Source organism: Prenolepis imparis, unplaced genomic scaffold (genome assembly GCF_030444845.1).
Source record: "Prenolepis imparis isolate NDT839.2.m4 unplaced genomic scaffold, iyPreImpa1.0 SCAF_13, whole genome shotgun sequence".
In the NCBI taxonomy this organism is placed as follows: Eukaryota; Metazoa; Arthropoda; class Insecta; order Hymenoptera; family Formicidae; genus Prenolepis; species Prenolepis imparis.
In genome coordinates this window covers 4,011,523-4,031,218 of record NW_028141171.1, presented here as the reverse complement: position 1 = coordinate 4,031,218, position 19,696 = coordinate 4,011,523, and the positions used below count along the sequence as shown (strand labels likewise).

The 19,696-nt window shown below is 34.2% G+C and overlaps 3 protein-coding genes across 3 annotated transcripts in view; 1 reads left to right on the top strand and 2 right to left on the bottom strand.

Moving 5' to 3' along the window:
• Positions 1-19,696, top strand: part of LOC145944327 (uncharacterized) — a 281,689-nt gene that overhangs the window by 121,984 nt on the left and 140,009 nt on the right. The gene's annotated exons all lie outside the window — the stretch shown is intronic.
• Positions 590-19,596, bottom strand: LOC145944806 (uncharacterized). The gene is given in 7 exon segments (XM_083053369.1): positions 590-724; positions 727-962; positions 2,142-2,520; positions 2,860-2,941; positions 3,500-3,858; positions 4,184-4,438; positions 19,590-19,596. Coding segments are annotated over 6 exon segments (1,212 nt in total). The 5' UTR covers positions 4,298-4,438; positions 19,590-19,596; the 3' UTR covers positions 590-682.
• LOC145944808 (uncharacterized) overlaps positions 8,058-19,696 on the bottom strand; it is a 71,032-nt gene continuing 59,393 nt past the window's right edge. The window contains exons 5-6 of the mRNA XM_083053370.1: positions 8,609-8,833; positions 8,058-8,507 (exon numbers count right to left, since the gene is read on the bottom strand). The gene's annotated coding sequence lies outside the window, so the exon portion shown is untranslated. The remainder of the gene's footprint in view (positions 8,508-8,608; positions 8,834-19,696) is intronic.

The window sequence follows — 19,696 nt, the reverse complement described above, 5'->3', positions numbered from 1 at the left end:
GACCGGTAATAATTAAATTAATCGCGCCGGCGATATATCTACGCCTCGAAATTAGCGCACCGTACGATTCGCGAATGTACAAATATTTTCGAGCGATTTTGATACCTATATTATATTTATATATTATATTTTATATTATATATTATATTTTATATTTTTTTATATTTTTATATTTTACTTTATATTTATATATTATATTTTATATTTTTTTATATTTATATATTATATTTTATATTTTTTTATATTTTTATATTTTATTTTATATTTATATATTATATTTATATATTATATTCTATATTATATTTTATATTATATTAATATTAATATTTTATATTTATAATTTATATTATATTTATATATTTATATTATATTATCTATTTTTTTTTTATTTATATTTATAATATATACTTACATTTATATTATATAGTTTTGATACTTATATTAATTTAATATAAATATAATGTATAAAGTTTAATATAAATTTAATAATCTTTTTTTCAATATATTTTGATATAAAGGGAAAGACAAAATTAGCAAACAAATTCTGACTTCATAATCTTTAACATTCTTCTTTATTCTCTATTTTCTTTACCATCGTTATGCATTATTATAATAATGCATGTAGTTTTAATTTACTTTAATCAGACTTTCTTCAGTTAAAAAAATAAGATTCAGATGATCTTTAGATGGCCTTCAAGGGGTTGTCAAATAATGCCGTGTTCCTTTGTGCGCCTTCAATTGATATCTCTCGCAGTATTGGCGGCCGCAGATGTCACACTTGTACGGTTTTTCGCCGATATGCGTATAAATGTGATTTGCGAGCTTTGTCTTCACACTGAAGCGCAGCTTGCACAAGTCGCACTCGAATTTCTTTATACCGGTGTGCCGATATCTGTGTACCTTGAGACCCCAGGATCTCCTGTAGCTCTTGCCGCAATCTTCGCATTTGTAGGGCCTGATACCTGCAAATTTATATAATTTTATACATGATGTTGCTTATAATCTTCTCTTTTATATTTTGCTTTTAATTAATCAGAATTCTAAAAGTCACATTAATTAAAATGTTTCAAATCTTACAATCATGCAAAAATTATTTGAAAGTTCAGAATCAAATACATATTCATTTTTGTCGCAAATCGTATATTTTTCCTTCTTAATCGTCTTTAAAATTTCGACATTGCAAGGAAAAAAAGAATATATTTCTATATAGCAACGTTGCATACGTATACAATATACAAATCATCCAATAACCAATTATTATCCCGGTATGCAAAGCATAAATCACAGACATGCGATATTAATAACCGTAATATTTTTCAAGAATCGCGGAAGAACGGATTTTTCAAGTAACAGGTCGGAGTTGGCGCTTCCATACGTTCACCTCGGTTAGACAGAGGTTAATTAAAAGTCCGGGAGATACACATTTCCGCCCGTGGTAACGCCCGAGGTCGCGCGCGAAGAAGCGCGAATGTATTTATAAGAAGAGCGCGTTGAAAAATGCGTTTATGCATTGATCATCATTTGTACGTGTACTTGTGAACTAAGTGCTACCGATTATCTCGGGTATATATATGCTCCTTTGTCCGGGATGATCGTTTCACAGACTATATGAGAAGTTGCTAGTCCTCGCGATAAACGAAAGAAACAGAGAAAATCACATAGATATATAAATAGCGCGATCTCGGACTTATCAAGAACGATTGAGAGCGACAGATATCAGATTCAGCTTCCTCATACCAGGTCGGGTTGTTTTCAGAAAAGTTGTGAGAATATTCGCAAGAGCTCACACATCGTAACGAGCCAATATGGTGCTTGAGCGCGATGAAGGAAAGGAAAAAAATAATAAAAAATTATAAATAGCGTGATTTCGGCCTGATCGAAAACAGCTGAGAGTTGCTGAAAGCAACAGAGAGCAGTGACAGATACCAGATATCTTTCTCATACCAGGTCAGAGAAGTTATTAAAATATTTGCAAGAGCTCATACGTCATAACGAACCAATATATGATGCTTGAGCGCAATAAAGGGAAGGAAAAGGTAACAAGGATATATAAATAGCGTGATTTCGGCCTGATTGAGAGCGACAGATACCAGATAGCTTCCTCATACCGAGTCAGAGAAGTCGCAAGAGCTCATACACACCGTAATGAGCCAATATATGATGCTTGAGCGCGCCTTTCAGGTGAAAACGGTGCTTGCAGATGTCGCACTCGAACCTTCTCACGCCCGTGTGCGTCAGCTTGTGCGTCTTCAGCACCGACGATCTCTTGAACTTCGCCGGACAGAGATCGCAGGCGAACGGCGAGTCCGCGGTATGGACGATCATGTGGGTCCGAAGACTGCTGGACCTCGGGAAACCCTTGCCGCAAGTCGTGCACTTGTGCAGTCTCGCGTTAGCGTGCATCAGCTTGTGATCGCGCAGCGATCGATGGCGCAGCAACTTCTTCTTGCAAATGGGACACTCGAACACTCTTCCTCTCGAGTGCGCTTCGGCCTGGTGTTTCTTCAACGCGCGTTTTCTCTGCGAAGAAAAATCGTAGAAAATTATCTACAAAATTGCCTGGATAAGTAAGTAGCTTTTAAACGAGAACCCTAAGATGTTCTAAAGATATTTGAAAGGCGTTTGAATTTTTCGCAAATATCTCTTCAAATATCTTCATGTTACTCGATTTCTTGCGCGATAGATTTTATTCGACAGATTAGATTGATCGTAATTTTGTATGCAACAGATACGTATTTCATCGAGCGTTTATTAAAATGAATACGAAAGCAAGTACGGCAGTTTGTGCAGCAAAGAGTTCTGAAGTAATCTGATATCAGCGATTACGATCTACGAATATGGTTATTAAGCATTAACTACCTGAAATTGAAGCTCGCATTGTCTGCACGCGAAAGGCTTCGGAATAAAATGCATATGCAGGTGATCCTTTAAGGTTGACGATCTTGATGGGAAAGATAATTGCATTATTAGTAATAAACACTGTGTGTAGCGATGAAGGCCGTTTCAGGCCAGTGAAGAAGCAGCAATACCGGACTGTATATACGTTTCGAAAGGCTGTTCTGTGCTTTGAATGCGTAATGTATACATAAAAGAATATTACGAGATGTCAAGTAATTTTAATCGGAAATTTAAGGCCAGTTTCACCATTTCCGGTTAACTTAAAGAATTACCTACAGACATTCTATTATATTATTCACAATATTATTGAAAAGTATCTCACAAATTCTTTTATTATTAAATCTTTTACTTTTTATATTTTATACTACACTTTTCTTCTTTGCTATGACAAGATTAGGAATGACGACTTAAGACAGTTTTTGACCTCTTGCTGTTGGCGATTCTGGTGACAAATTTAATCGGCCGATTAAGTTAACTGAAGATGGAAGAAACTGGCTCTTATAATAGTCCAATTTTTTTTTCACTTATCCATTTGAATAAGCAAAACTTTCCTCTAATTATATCGCGATAAGCAAAATAAGACTTTATATCGTTCGGATACCGTGAAAATTGTTTTCCGCAAAATCCGCACTGGAAAAACTTCTCATAGTTGTGTCCAATCATGTGGCTCCCGAATTCGATCTCGTTCGGAAATTCGATCCTGCAGACGCTGCACATTAAAAGCCCCCGTCCTGCCAGTGCCACGATGTATTCCTTTAAGTCAGTGTACTCGTCCATTTGTTTCCGGGAAAGCGAAACGCTTGCGTTTCTTTGACAGTCCGATTCTGAGGTCTTCCGCTCGGAATTTTCATGGCGCGATGCATTTTCCGATCGTAAGTTTCTGACATCCTGTTCGACATCCAGCTCGTCGTTGATCGAAAAATTCTCAATCTCATCCAGAATCTCGGTTTTGATTTTAACCTAGAAAAAAAGGAGAATGATGTGAATAATTGGATTATTGCATAACAATAATTTGCATATTAAATAATAATTATGATAAAAGAATAATATCTCATCGCATATCTTTTGCGTACTAACTTAGAGTCGCTACGTATAATTAATGTTCATTAAGTTATCAAGATTGTACGATATTCATATTTCACAAAAAGCTCCCGAATGGCGGATGATCATATGTAGCGTTAAATAAAAGGTGTTAAATAGAAGAGTAAGAAAATGAAAAGAGACCAAAGTGTCATCGCAGCATCTTATAGCCTAAAGAGAATAAATACGCGAAGGGAAGGCGTACTTCTTGGCAACATTTGCAAGGCTTGTTGCTACCGACGATCTCCAGATCCTTCGTGTCGGAAACGGCTTGGCACTGCTGAGAACGATTGTTGATAGCGAAACTCTTACCCTCCATGATTCTTGCGGAGTATATGCATCCTATCTCGCTGGGAAGATTGTAAAATGTCGAAGGAAAGTAGAGATAGACACAAAACTGACGAGAAACAATCGAGGAACGAATATGGAGACCGCATTTTGACAATCGGCACTCAAAAATCTAAAGAATTTAAATATTAAATATTATTATTTAATATTTAAACTTTAAACATTAATATTTAAATTTAAATTTAAATATTAATATTTAATATTATATTTATATTTATATAAAATATAATATTAATTATTTACATTTATATTATAATTAACATTATATTTTAATAAATCTAATTAATGTAATATTAATATTAATACAAATTCCGAATATATGGGGATATAAAAAATTAAAATTAATTTTATAATAAATAATTATAATAATTAAAAAAATAATTAGAAGAATATACAATTTAATTATTTTTTCATTTAGTGAATAATATCTGATTATCTGTGGAATTATAAAAGTATTATTATACATATTTATTTTTTTTATTACGGATAATCCGCTGATAATTTTATCTATCATTTCCACCGTATTCTAAAAGTGATGTTGTTGAACCCAGCCTCTCTTGATAATTGCATACAAACGCGCCGAAATGTTCGCAAGGTTAACTTAAGAAATCGGCGAGACGAGAGGAAGTGTATATATACTCTGTACTCGCGGCGTCGAGTTTTTTATCACTTTTATACTAATTGGCCCCGGTTTCGGCATTAATTTATGCGAATTATTAGTCCAATTACCCGCGCGCATAAGGATCCAATTATGAAATCAGTACGCCATAAAGTTATTTCTCTATTTCTCCAGATCTAACTAACTATATGTTAACTATGTCCTCGCGCACGCGGATTAATTGCAAAAGTTGTTAAAGAGAGAGAGAATCCGCGGTACTGCGCTGATATTTTATTACCGCGTGAATAATGAGTGTAATTGCGGCGGAAGGGTTACACACAAATTACATCGCAAAGCGTCCAAGTAAATATGTATAAGCGCCGAATGAGAGAGATAATCGCGAGGGTTGCATCGCGTTCCTTTTGACTTTAACGAATGCTCGGGAAAGATGCGAAGATATATCCATATTCTATACCTAAATATCGCGGGATCGTCGACAGTCTGCCTTATATATTATATATATATATATACGGGTGTCCCGAAACTACCGCGAGATATTTTAAAGGCAGATTCTCTGGCCAATTTAAAAACGATTTTTCCTCAGCGAAAATGTCGAGGCACCAATAATTTTCGAGTTATAAGCGATTAAAAATAAAGGGTTTCTCGTAAACTAAGCCCTCTAGAAATATAATATTAACAAAACCACATTCTTCAATTAATTTTAAGTAAGGTTTCTTTTAATAGAATTTTAATTTAAGGCTTAGTTACAAAGATACATGATGACAAAAATTGGGAACATGCAAAAAATGATGGTCTCCCTCGACATTTTCGCTGAGGAAAAATCGTCTCTAAATGATCCCAGGAATCTGCCCCTGGAAGATTAATTATGAGTTTTGGGACACCCTGTATATCTATATACAAAGAATAATTTTAATATTCGTAGAATGACACGCCAACCCGGCTAATTAAGGTAAAGAGAGAAAAAAATCCAGCGAGGAGAGATAAGTAAGCGGAAGAGGTAGATATAGAATATTAAAATTCGTCACGGAACCCGCGATGGAATATTCTTAATTGTGATCCCGTGCTGATATAAATATATACGAAGCATCGAAGAGCACCATTCCGAGTTTTATTCAGCGGTAATTAGCGGCCTATTGCCGGCTGCGCTCCTGTCCGTTTGCATAAAGTGTAATTGAATGAAATTAGAGGAAACGAGTTTACGCGCGTAGTATTCCGTTTATACTCGGAGAGAAAAAAAAAAGCAAGTATCGCGCAACACGAATAATTCTTGCGCGAGCATAGGAAGTGGCTTATTTATGATCCCTCTCCGCCTACTCTCTTATATACACGCGTGCATTTTTATCTATCGCGACTAAACAATTTGATTTTCAATGAGAAGCTTCAATGAGAGAGATGGAATATTTGTATACGTAAATGAAGTACATATATATACACACATACAGTAGCAATCATTTGAAATTAATCGCGATTAATTAAAAAATGTTTCCTACAAAAGTTGTAGGGTTTCGAGGGGGACATAACATAGTAATATTCAGGTGAGAATAAATTTTTTAAATGGAAACCCATATTTTTTATTATAACATCTTTTTCTACTAATTAATTTGAACAACTTTTATCTGAAGCATTTTTTTATTTTCTTCAAAATTCATTCTCACCTTCACTTAAGGTTAACCTTCACTAACCTTGGAGATGCCGCCCAAGGTCAAATGAATATTACTATGTTATGTCCCCCTCGAAACCCTACAACTTTTGTAGGAAACATTTTTCGATTTAACGCAGTGTTTCTGACAATGAGATATTTGAGTGGGTCCTTTAAAATGGGACACTTGGTATATGATGACATTGTATATCAATTGACGAGATATGCTAATTAGAATTTATTTCTATGCGCATAAAAAATGAGGAATAATTAAAAATGAGAAATGAGAAATAATTCGAAACAATATTCCTCTTTCGTTTTAATTTCGTAATGACGAGGAGTAATTATGACAAGCACGTATATAAGAAAATATGTCGCAATTACGTGGTGATATAAGAGCGAGATGATTTAAGAATGAAGAATCTTATTTTTCGTTTATCGAGCGTATGATAAATGAGATAAAGCCTAGATGGAAATTTATTGTATATTAGATGAGTTTTATAACACTTATACCGAGTGTCAAGAATGAAAGTGAATACTATATACAAATCTATAGCTTTGTTCATGATGATTTTTTCTCTCGTTCTCGTTGATTCGGATGCTAGCGAGAGAAATTCAGTGGAATCCCTATTGGAACAGTCAGACGTAGATGTCATGGATGATTGTAGAAGAATTTAGCCTTATTAGTGTATGTGTGTATAATGTAAAATAAAAAACTATAAAAATTATAAAAATTATAAATTATAAAAATTACATAAATATAAAAATTATAAATTTTACACACACACACATCGCATTAATGCTTTGATATTTTTCGCGGAGTGTTCTGTTATTCAGCATCTAAAATTAAAGGGAAAAGGGACTCTAAAAAATGTTGATAGATTTAATGTCTATAAAAATTGAGCTCTTATTTTTGCATCTCAAAATAGACAATAAACTAACAGATTTCTCACTTATTGTTAGAGGTTTAAAAGAAAAGTTTTCGACAAGACTATAAATTATATAGAGTTTCAAAATAGAATGATCTGATTATATTTAAATTATACTTGACTATATACTCATATTGAATAAAATTCTCTCTTCGAAAACTTGTTTACATTTATAATTAATATTGAAATCACATTGTAGTAGAACTAATTTTATACTCATAGAAAACTTAATTCATGCGAAACTTTGTGAGGAATCCAAAAATAAATTAATTATCCGAAATCTTGCTTCCATTTTCGATGCTCTAGAATTTTAGAGCATTTTTAATAAGTTTAATTTATGTAAGAATTGAATTCCTACTTTCTACCTTAAATAGATAGTAAAAAAAGTTTTTCTAGTGAATTTAAAAGTTTTCTACAAATAAATTAAATAATATTGATTAATTAATTTTTAAATATAAATTAAATATAAATGATTTTATAAATTAAATCATTTGAAAAATAATGTTATTAATTAAATAATTTTAAAAGAGAGTAATCTGACTGTTTGAAGCATCAAAGTAGATATTAGACGAACAATTGAGATGAAAAGAAAAAATGTAAGAAAAAAAAAATATCGACACGAGCTACTCTGTGATATTTTCTTTTTAGTCATCTCTTTGCCAATGAATGACTTCATATCTGTATGAACAATCCGTTTCATCGTAAACATTCTCTCTCGTCGCGCGTTACGAATCGCGTTGCAATTAATGCATTATTAAAGCGGCCTGCTTTTCCGCTCGTTTTCCCACGGCGCGGTTTCCTCCGCCCGGGATTCAGCTCCTAGACTCCTTCGACTTTGCATCCCTCCGCGTGTCCTCTCGCCCGATGACGAGGACGTGTCGCAAAAAGCGTCGAGATGCTCTCCTCCTGAGAATGGTCCCCGTCGATCGTGCAAATAAATCCGCGACGACTCACGGCTTGATGCATTATTTCATGGAACTGCAGCGAGAGGCAACTGCGTTCACCGGCGAACGAGAGAAAGAGAAAGAGAGCGCATGAGCGAGCGAGCGTATGGGAAACTCGTCGGATGCATTATGTATTTATCGCTTTACTTACTTAGTTGGGAATTACTTTGCCATCGTAATGACGTTCAGGTATAGCGCGCGCTATCTTAGGAATGCCATATCCCTGATTTATCACCCGGATCTCGTTTTTCTCGCGGGTCATTTGGTATCGGCGTTAGCCGATACCTGTCCAGCATCCGCGAGTTGTCATCGGAGTCAACCGATGGAGTCCAGCATCCGCGAGTTCATTGACCTTCTTCTTCCATGGAGCAGAACTCTGTCCCGAATTATTGCAATTACCATCAGGATTACGCAATTTATCGAGTCACGATAAATCATCATCCTCTTGATCTCGAAATTCGTGCTATCATCTTTTTTGAAAGAAGGGTGCAACGAGGGTTGCTTAAAACTTGAAAATGAAATTTCCTCGATGTTGATCACCGACTGAACGAAATCGTATTTTAATTACAGAATATTTTGCAGAGGAGAACGATCCAGTGTATTTTATTTCAGAAATTATATTATATTTTAAAATTTGCTGATGACCTTCAGAATTATAAGCAGCGGGGAGTAAAAAAAAATTCGATTCTACGACGTCTTTACGTTGGTTTCTGAATATATATTCTTTTACGAGCGAATTATCATTAAATAATAATAATTATTAAATGTTCTTTTAGTCGAACGATGAATTATTATTAAATAATAATTACTATTAAATAATATTTAATAATAGTAATTATTAAATTATATTATTAAATTAAATTAAATATTATTCAACAATATTATTAAAATAATTATTAAATAAGCCTATTATTAAATAGTAAGCATTCATACATTGAATCAATTAAACGTTGATAGAGATTAACAAATGGAGATTAACTCTATCTCGAGATCGGGGGCGCCTATGTACAGAAACGTATCTGCGCTCTCTCTCTCTCTCTTTCTCTGTCTTTTTCTCTCTCTCTCTCTCTCTTTCTCTCTCGCACAGATTGCCGTGCGGATAATGTCGAAAAATTGAAATGTATCTAGCATTAATGAACTAATTACAGCGAAGATATATTTACGTGTTTAGCGAGACGCCGACATCGATGCGGATATCGTCAAGCTCGACAGGCTAAAGCAATCTTATTAGTTTTTTTTCATGCAATTGTTTCGCTAATTGCCTTTGGCGGTATGCCCACATGCGTGAGAAAAAGTAATAAATATTCGTGATTAATTAAAGATGCACAAAGTGTGCCAGTATTTCGTATAAGAGAGAGAAAGAAAGAAAGAGAAAAAAAGATCGCTTTTAATAGGTTTTTCTATAATTGGCATATAACATCGTTTTGTTTTTTTTTCGTCTTGGACAAATCTTTTTACGACCGATGTATCTTGTGAATTAAATAAACGTAAACTATGAAAAGTGCATACAATTGTTATTAGATAATTTTCCAAGCGCTGATATAACATTGCGTAAAAAAAAAAAACAAGAACACCCAATACATATTTAAGTAGTTTAATGCTTCCTCACATACATAAATATATAATATAATTATGTATTTTGCGTATTTTACATATATTACAACATAAAAGTATCTTCAGTTTCTTCAACCGTTATTCATATTTACATGCATATAAGTTTTTACCGTAATGGAAACTCTTTGCATAATTAGGCGAGTCGTTAAAAATACTGTAAAGTTGAATAAGAGCGATGTAATTAGTTATAATCAGAACTGGAATATACATATATGCGTTTAACTAGTGTTGGCTTTTCAAAGTTTATACTTGATTATTTGCTTAAATAAGCGCGAGAGAATAAAATAAAGACGATGATAACCATATTGAAGAATATTAAAGACGCATATAATGTATTAATAAAAAATGTAGAGGTAAGATAATTTACTTTATGTCGATATTATCTTATCTGCGATATTATTTCTCGGGCGCATTTATATCGCGACTGATGATAATGTATATGAAAAAAGAAGTAGAAAAGAAGGAAACGCTATCTCTTATCCGATTACACTAGAATTGAATAAACAACGCGACCAACAAATTAAGATTAAGATTAATAAATTCCTACACATCTACATCATACGCAAATATACGTGGAATAAAACCTGATGTTTCTTAATATTTTTTACTCCTGAGTTTATTAAATGATCACATCATTATCAACATTATCGAGATAAAACCTAGATAATTTTATCACGTCGCAATAATGCCGTCTTAACTTATGCACGTAGCTGCAATATATCGCATTCGTTTATTATTATATAGAAATGCTATATTTTTTAAGAAAAAAATTAATAACATTGTGAATATTTAATATAATTGAAAAGAAGAAAAATGTGATGTCGTACATTTCAATTTAAGAGTTATATAATTTCATCCTAAAATGTTATAATACTTAAGTAAATTTCAGATCAGAACGCGTTAGAATTAATTCTTTGTGTTCTATTTGAGACACTTTAATAATTTAATAATTTTTTATTAATTTAATTTTATATTTAATTTCTAATAATTTAATTAATTTTTATTTATATTACAATGCATAGAGAAATTATTAACATGAAAGAAAGAATGAATGTACAAAAATACGCAGAGTGCAAAGAGATAATACAGAAATCACATAGTTCTTAATTTTATATTCGACAAAAATTAGATTTTTCAAAATCTTACATGTCTGGAAAAAGACTTGACCGTAAAAAAGAGTTAAAAATTTATAGTTTTAATAATTTCATTAATTTTTATTCATATCATAATATATATAGAAAAATTAAATGTAATAAATTAGCTATATAAAAAAGTATATTTTTTAAATACAAAATTAAATTTAATATTATTAACCCACGAAAGAACGAATGGATGCACAAAAATACGCAGAATGCAAAGAGTTAATGCAGAAAAATCACACAGTATTTAATTTTATATTCGATTTCTTTAAATTAGATTTTTTTAAATCTTTCATGTCTGAAAAAAGGTTTGGCCCTAAAAAAGAGTTAAAAATAAATCCGCTGAAATGCGGTATCGCTTAAGAAATGAAAAACCTCGTGTGTCCTTTCAGGAAGGATGATTTTCTCGAACTTTTATACAAACGCAGTGATAAACGCGTGAAAAAAAAAAAAAAAAAAAAGATGAGGACGGAAGAATTTCCCTGACGTCGATAAATCAACTCGCGCGCGATTCGCTCGCGGCCGCTCGACGACACAATGAGAAAACTGTTCCACGACAGGGTATGTCATTACTGCGTTACTTAGAAAGCCCCCTTCTCGCGGCCGACGCGCGTCGCATACGAATGAGACGATCGGGGTCCGTCGGGGACGGGGACTATTACAAAACCTATGGAAAAAGCGACCTACCCGGCACGTCACGTATGCAAGGATATATACGCGCAGGCACTGAATCCGCGTGCATTAACATGCACATGTTGAATATTGATCGATCGACCGATCGATCCGTGGAAAACGCGAGTTTCTTTCGCGCCTGGAATTTCCGCCTGTGCGTTTTCATCATCCCGGATGTTCTCGAGGAAGACGGATCGTTTATTACGAGAGGTAATAATAATTATGGAAGCCTCCCATTCTTATATCTTCTGCGATATGATATCCGGTTATGCGGCTGTTGAAGGAATCTAAATCATCTCTATAAGTCGTTGAAAATTCTAAATATTTTCTAATCTCCTTTGTATTTTATATGGGCAGTAAATGAACACTTTCCTATTTAGAAGTCAATGCATAATTTTTCATTAATACCCGGGTACCAATTGCGTATTTTAACGCATTGCACTGTAACAATTTTTTTTAATAGCAGCTTTTGGGGATCGAACATTCTTTCTTGTTATATTTCAAAAGGAATCCGAAAATTAAAAAATCCTTTTTTTCGGAGAAAAATTTCGACACATTTTTAATTTAAAGTTCCGGGTATTCGCTTATTGACAGAAGGGTTAAAAGAGAAGCTTTTGGCAAAATAATTAAATATATCAATATATTAAATAATAACAAAAATTGAAAAAGCTCTGGTATACAAATACAAATTCAAGATAGGCTAATAAGGCACAACAATCTTGTTTCAATTTTCGGTCCTTTCTTTGAACTATGGGAGGTAGGTTGACTAAGAAAAATTCGAGTTAGGGTTGTATGACCTCAGTGACCTTCAAAAATAAATGATAAAAAATTGAGATCAAAATTTAAAAAGAAATTTCTTGATTCGAGAGTATCTAAGAGATTTAATTTACGTAAGAATTGCATTACGGAGAGTCATCCATCCATTTTCCGAAGGATACGTCTCGAGAAATCCCATCGAGGTGGCGACGTCAGTCCGTTGACACCTATCCCATAAATAATCTCGACATCGAAATTCGTTTGACGGACCCATTGATCGGCGATGAGTTTCCCCCCTCTCTCGCTACCCAGCAATTGCGACGTGTCGATGTTGTACGCAGCGAGTTGCAGCTGTCTCCTGTCCGACAGGTCATAGACGCCCTTCGACGCCCGTCGAATATACCGGTTTCTTGGAGCGAATGGACAAGACGAGCCGCCGATCTCGTCCTTAATGTCCCCAGCACGTCCTAGCAACCCCTATCGGGGGTTGAGGCTCCGAGGAAGAAGCGAGTCGCGTCTTGGACGAGTTAAACGAGCCATCATGGCGTTGTTTCTGCCGCCAAACGCGTATAACGTTCTATCTAACCCCCTCGAAACCCCTTCTCGACCACCTACTGCCGTCCTCGAGGAACAAAACGAAACGGAAAAGTATAAATCCTTGAGTTTCCTGGCGAGCAATCGCGTTTGGCGGATGCACGGGGTGCCATGAAATTATCACCCAGAGAGATCCCACAATCCAGTTTGAATCAAAACATCGATGATTTTTTTATCCTATTTTTTATTCGATTTTTTAGCTATAAATACCTGATAACGAAAATGATTCGTGATTAATATTTTTGAAGCTATGAAAATTAAATTTTATCTCCCCAATTCTTAAAGAAATGTACATATCGAACCAATTGAATTAATGTTGACGATCGAGGACTGGACGAAGAGACAGCGTTCAATTAAAGAAGATAAAAGAAATAGTTGATAGTTCCGGCACACCATGTATGAGTATATGTAAGGGTCAGAGCTGGAGGGATATCAAATCCCGTTGAAAGTTCACCGACGAAAGAAAGCCGCTCTGTCGCTGGCACCGACGCATTTCCGGATCGGTAAACTTTTCAACGGCACCCCAGCGAACTTTGGGATGTATACAACGTAAATTGCTTCTGGAGCGTAATAATATCGTCTGAAGAAGAATGAAGATCGAAGAATATTATTTTGATAATTGGGATAAAATTTTATTTTCACTGATTAACAAGGGATCCCGAAAATTATGATTTTGATGAAACCTTACATAGTTGCAGAGGTGGGGGTTAAATAGATAAATTTAAAAACTTTTAATTGCGACCCAAAAACGATTTTAAAATTTAAATCTCCTCATATATGTAAGTGACTTTTTGCTTTTCTCGATATATCTTGAAAAATATACGAGATATCAACAAATGTTTTATGATAAAAACACATCTATGTAACCACTTTAATAATACTTTGAAAAAATAATTTTTTTTAAAGATTTAAAAAAAGTTTCTTTGAAAAATTATTTTATCAAAAATTATTATTAGAATCGTAAGTTATTTTAGAATGACATAATCGCGGTTATTGACATAAATGAATTCTATACAATTGTTATAATAATTAATACGAAAATTATATTTATGTTGTTATAATTAATATTGCTGCGCAATATTGTGTATTATCATTATTCATAATTGTATGACTCTTCAATAATATGAAAAATTAGATTAGATTAGAAGAAATGTTTGTTTATAATATCTTAGAAGAGAGAGAGAGAGAGAGAGAGAGAGAGAGAGACTTTATTAAGATTAATTTTATTATCCAACACATGCAATCAATCTAATCATTCTAACAATAAGTAAAAAAATGGTCAATATTCATCAGCTGATTAATGTCAGACAAAGTTATCTCATTATGGATAAGATACTTGTCAAAAAATATTACAACCGTGTTACCAATAATACTAATTATTATTATAATAAATATATGACAACAAAAAGCAAGAGTATCATATACACGAGCAAAAAATATTCAAATTTAATTTTACATGTCTCTTTTACATGTAATTATTTTATTCATGTCTTCTAAAGAATATATGAACTCTGGACCTTAGTTCTACATTTATGCTTTAGTCGGGAAAAAAACTGGTACAATTGCTTCTTATATTCTATCGTAAGAAAAGAGATCATTTATGACGCGTTCGTTAATTCGGATGCGGAAATGTACCGTCCGTCGAATCACATGTATATATAAGTACGAAAAATGGAGCACACATTCACTGAAATCGTACTCTCATGCATCATCTTACATATTTATGGTGCTTCTAATGAGCGCCGTTTTGCTAAATGCGTACGAGGGAATCCGCGACCGAAGCCAATCCGCATTCTCACCGCATTACGCATCGCGGCGAAGACGAAGAAAGAAAGAAAAAAAAAAAAAAAAAAGAAATGCCACGAAACGAGCCGTAAATCCACCTATCGCGGCTGATGCATCTACCGGCGTGAAATTAAAGGAGGAGTATATAGCGGCAAAGAATGATACATGTGTGTGCGGCGACGCATCATCATCGATGACATCTACGTTAGGATATTTTCTCGTGGAATGTGCTTCATATTTGCAATAATATATTTATCACCTAACGTAACTAGAGAGAAGGAATTCATTAAACATTCCGAATCGAATTTTTTCCTTCTATTTTCAGCCTCGATTTTCTCACGTTTATGGATTCTAAAGAATCTCACTGATTTAATTTATAGAGAAATTGTGAAATCCTACTTTAACAGTGAAAAACAGCTTGTAAACATTTATACAGAAATTGTGAAATTCTATTTTAGCAGTGAAAAACAATTTACTCTCTATTAGAGACTTAAAAGACGAGCTTTTGGCAAAACTATAGATTGAATAATTTTAGAAGAGAAATGATTGTTTAAAATATCAAAGTAGATATTTGATTGAAAATTTTAAGATCGAAAGAGAAATAGAAGAAAAATTCCAACAACTCGAGTAAGCAGGAAGTTTGAAATCAAATAATTAATAATAGAATAAAAAAGAAGAAATATAGAAATTATAAAGTCTTATTTTAGTAGCGAAAAATAACAATTTACTGTTTATTAGAGGTTTAAAAGAAGAGCTTTTGGCAAAACTATGGATTCAAAATTGAGATTGAAAATAGAAAACAAATTTGACAACTCGAAAGAAAGTTTGTTTGAGACCAGATAATTAGTAATATAGACAGATCAGATAATTAATAATATAGAATGAAAAAAAGAAATATTTTTTGAAATCTAGTTTCTTTATTTGATCACCTGTCACTACTTTGTATTCATCGAATCCGAATCAATTTTTCAAGTTTATGAATTCTAGAGGATTTAATTTATATAAGAATTGAAGTCCTATTTTTTTTTGGCAGTGAAAAAAAAATAGTATGTTATGTCTTTTGACAAAACTGTAGATTGAATAATTTCAGAAGTGGATAATTGTTTAAAGTACCAAAGTAGATGTTAGATTGAAAATTAAGATCGAAAATAGAAAAAAATTTGACAACTTGGATAAAGAGAAAGTTCGTTTGAGATCAGCTAATTAATAGATAGAATAATTTAGTAATGGAATGAAAAAAAAAAAGAAATATTTTTCGAAATCTAGTTTTCCTTATTCGGTCACCTGGAATCGCTTCATATTCATTGAATCTGCAATTACCGGTATATGAATTCCGCCGCGGGATATCAGATTTCTACGAATAGAAATTGCAAATTTTCCGCTTTTCCGTACCGATTGCTTTCACGCGTGCGTAATTTTTATTTCCCGCGGGGAATAATGTAAATATTCAACCTGCTCCTCTCCCTCTCTCTTTCGTCTGTTCCTCTTTTGCACGCTTTCTATTACTTTCTATCGCGCTGAAAGATTCTCCGCGCGCGTTCGCGGGTAGATAACGGGCGTTAAATAATTTCCGCGAGGGAGAGACGGAAAGTACTTTAAGCCAGCGCTATCTGCGGGTCGCGCTAACAAAAGGAACGAGAGGAACCGTTCGACAAGAAACCGATGAAGGGTTTATCTTAATCCACGGTTGACCGAGCAGACGAGCTCCTCGCCCGATACTCTCTCTCTTTCTCTCTTTTCCAAAGACCACCCCTTTCATCGTTTATGCCCGTCCCTTCGCACGTAACCGATCACACTTGGCTTGTTTTACTACGTATTTTTTTCTTTTTTTTTTTTATCATCCGGACCACTTATAATCAAACGGAGAGAATCGCCTCTTCTATAAAAACCTCCTAATCTCGATGTTTTTTTGCCCAAATCTCAATCGTTTCTGAAGTTGATGCATTACATCTTTATTTTCGATTCATCAATAAATTATTTCACTTCAATATTTCTGGAACTCGAGAACACAGTTATTCCTCAACTGCAATTTAACATACCGAGAAACGTGGGCTCGGGCAATTAAAGTCATTGAAGAGAAAAAGACCGGCTTAAACGTTCTGCGACGTTCGGACCACTTCCGGAAACCCACCCGAGAGATTTTGAACTGCCGAATAAAAACGCTTAACGAAGTTATCGGCCATCGTCGAGCAAAAAAGCCTTGACAAGAACGGCGAGTCGGAACAGACCGATCAGCTGATCGCCCGCGCGGTCGGATTGACGTTTTCCCAGAGAACGTCGCGGCATTTTCATCGCGGTCGCGGGTGGCGGCAAAAATCCGCAGAATTGCGAGGGGAAAAGTCCGACGAATCGATTGGAAAGGATGTCACCGCTGGTGCTTGTCGAGGATCTATCTGCTCTCCGGATGGACGCGCGAACACCTGTAACACCGTGTTCGCGACGTCACGTGCCCGGGTGTTGCTGTGACGAAAGAGATCCCCCCTGAACGAAGATCGCGCAAAAAGCGGATCGTAATAAAAAGCCGATCGGGCTCGCGCTGTTCCTGAAACCTTGGGGAGGCAGGGGAGGACAAGAGACGGGGTTCCCGCGGCTTGTTCTCGAGCGCGCTATGGAGAAACATTAAAGCGAGAACTCGTCGTTAGATCGTGAGATTTGCGGTTGGACGACGCCCAGCTCGACATAGTTCTTGTCCTCGATAATCCTCAGTCAATCATTTATCGCTTCTTCTCCTCGTCCTAGCGTGAACCTCGATTGTAATTCTCTCTCGCTATATAGTTTGTCTACGTGAAACAATATCGATATGTTTCACAAGAGAAAGAGAGAGCTATAAAGAATATTATCGGTGATTCATTTAACCCTTCTGCCAATGAACTTGGGTCCAAAAGGTTTTTGGATTTTCGGAAACCTCTCTTAATATAACGAGAAAGAATATTCGATGCCCAGCAGTTCCTATAAAAAATTGTCAGTGAAGACACTCACACGCAGAAAGGCTAGATGCTAAACTTGCTTTCGTCAACCACAGCGTAAGTAAAGTGTCTCATCAGCTTGTTTTGTCGGTGAACCCTGCCAGGGTGTACACGCTAAGTGTAGCCCCAGAACCCAGCTCTCTCTTTTTCTCTTGATCAGATCCATAGTCAGCATGACTTCGCGATCCTCACCCTCGACCACCGGGACGGTGTCCCGCTGACTATTTATCTTGTTACATCGAAGTGATCCGATTCTAACAGGAGATCAATGACGGCTGACCTCCGCGACTTCCCGCCTTGCATGGGACTCCTCGCGGAAACGTAACAATGACACAACAGACTCGTCGTACAAATTGAAAAAAATCGTCCTTCTATTGTCCATGCGTGCCGTCTTCCGTAATAAAGAGAAATACGTTATTTAATTAACTAGAATAACACAAGCGCGCGCCATTCTTCAATTTGATATTAAAAAGAATATTTTTAAAAAGATAATATAAAGTTCATTTAAACTCAAATATTTTTTAAAAAATCAGCTTATTAAAGTGTTAATTTGCTAATTAAATTGTAAAATAAAAATATGTTATAAGAATTAAAATAATAATGTTGTAAAAATAATATGTTATATAATACTTTAAAATTGAATAATTATTTTTGAAAGAAATCAGCTGATAACTGTCAAAAAATATTAATAGAGTTTAAAGAACTATAACATATTATTAACACTTTAATCAGTTGATTTCTGTCAAAAATATTAATAAAGCGTTACTTTGCTAATTAAATTTTAAAATAATATGTTAAAAATATTAAAATAGTAATATATTGTAAATGATATGTTATAAAACTTTATTTTCGATTGATGTTTTTCGACAGGAATCAGCTGATATCTGTCAAAAATAATAAACAAATTAAAAATATTATAACATGTTATTTAAAACATATTAATATTTTAATTTTTATAACATCTTATTATTTTAAAATTTAAATAGTAAATTAACGCCTTAATCAGCTGATTTCTGCCAAAAAATATTAATAAAATGAAAACTTGCTAATTAAATTTTAAAATAATAAAACATTCTAAAAATTAAAATAATATAATATGTTTTTAAAATAATACATTATAATACTTTAAACTCGATTAAAATATAAAAATAAAATAAATAAATATTGAATGTACAAAGATCAATCATTGTATCGTATGACTTTGCTCTCTCATTGTGTTCTGATCGACACTGTGACTTCATCGACCACGCACTGATATACGTAGCTTAATAGAAGATCAGTGTGTGTATGTGTGTATGTGAGTCACATTTAATTAATTACGGAATATATAGAGAAGATTGTATCGAAATTCATCTCGTCCCACGTATCTTTTCGATCAAGCAGCCGGAATATATATATATATATATATATATATATATATATATATACACATATATAACGCGACCGATCGTGCGATGCCCGATGGCGATGAATCAATAATGCAGAAACAAACCTTTCGGAATGGCGGTATAACGTGCATGCGGACACTTAAGGCGGACGACGGAGGCCATGTGTTACCTAATAATTGTGTTCGATAGTCGACCGACAAATATTTATTGGTACTTACTGGTCGGTGAATGTAAACGGGCCGGACCGCTCTAATGGAGAACACCTAATTTCGCCCACGCTGTCGCGCGATCGAGCCGAGGAAATTAATTCGTCCTGTTAATACGT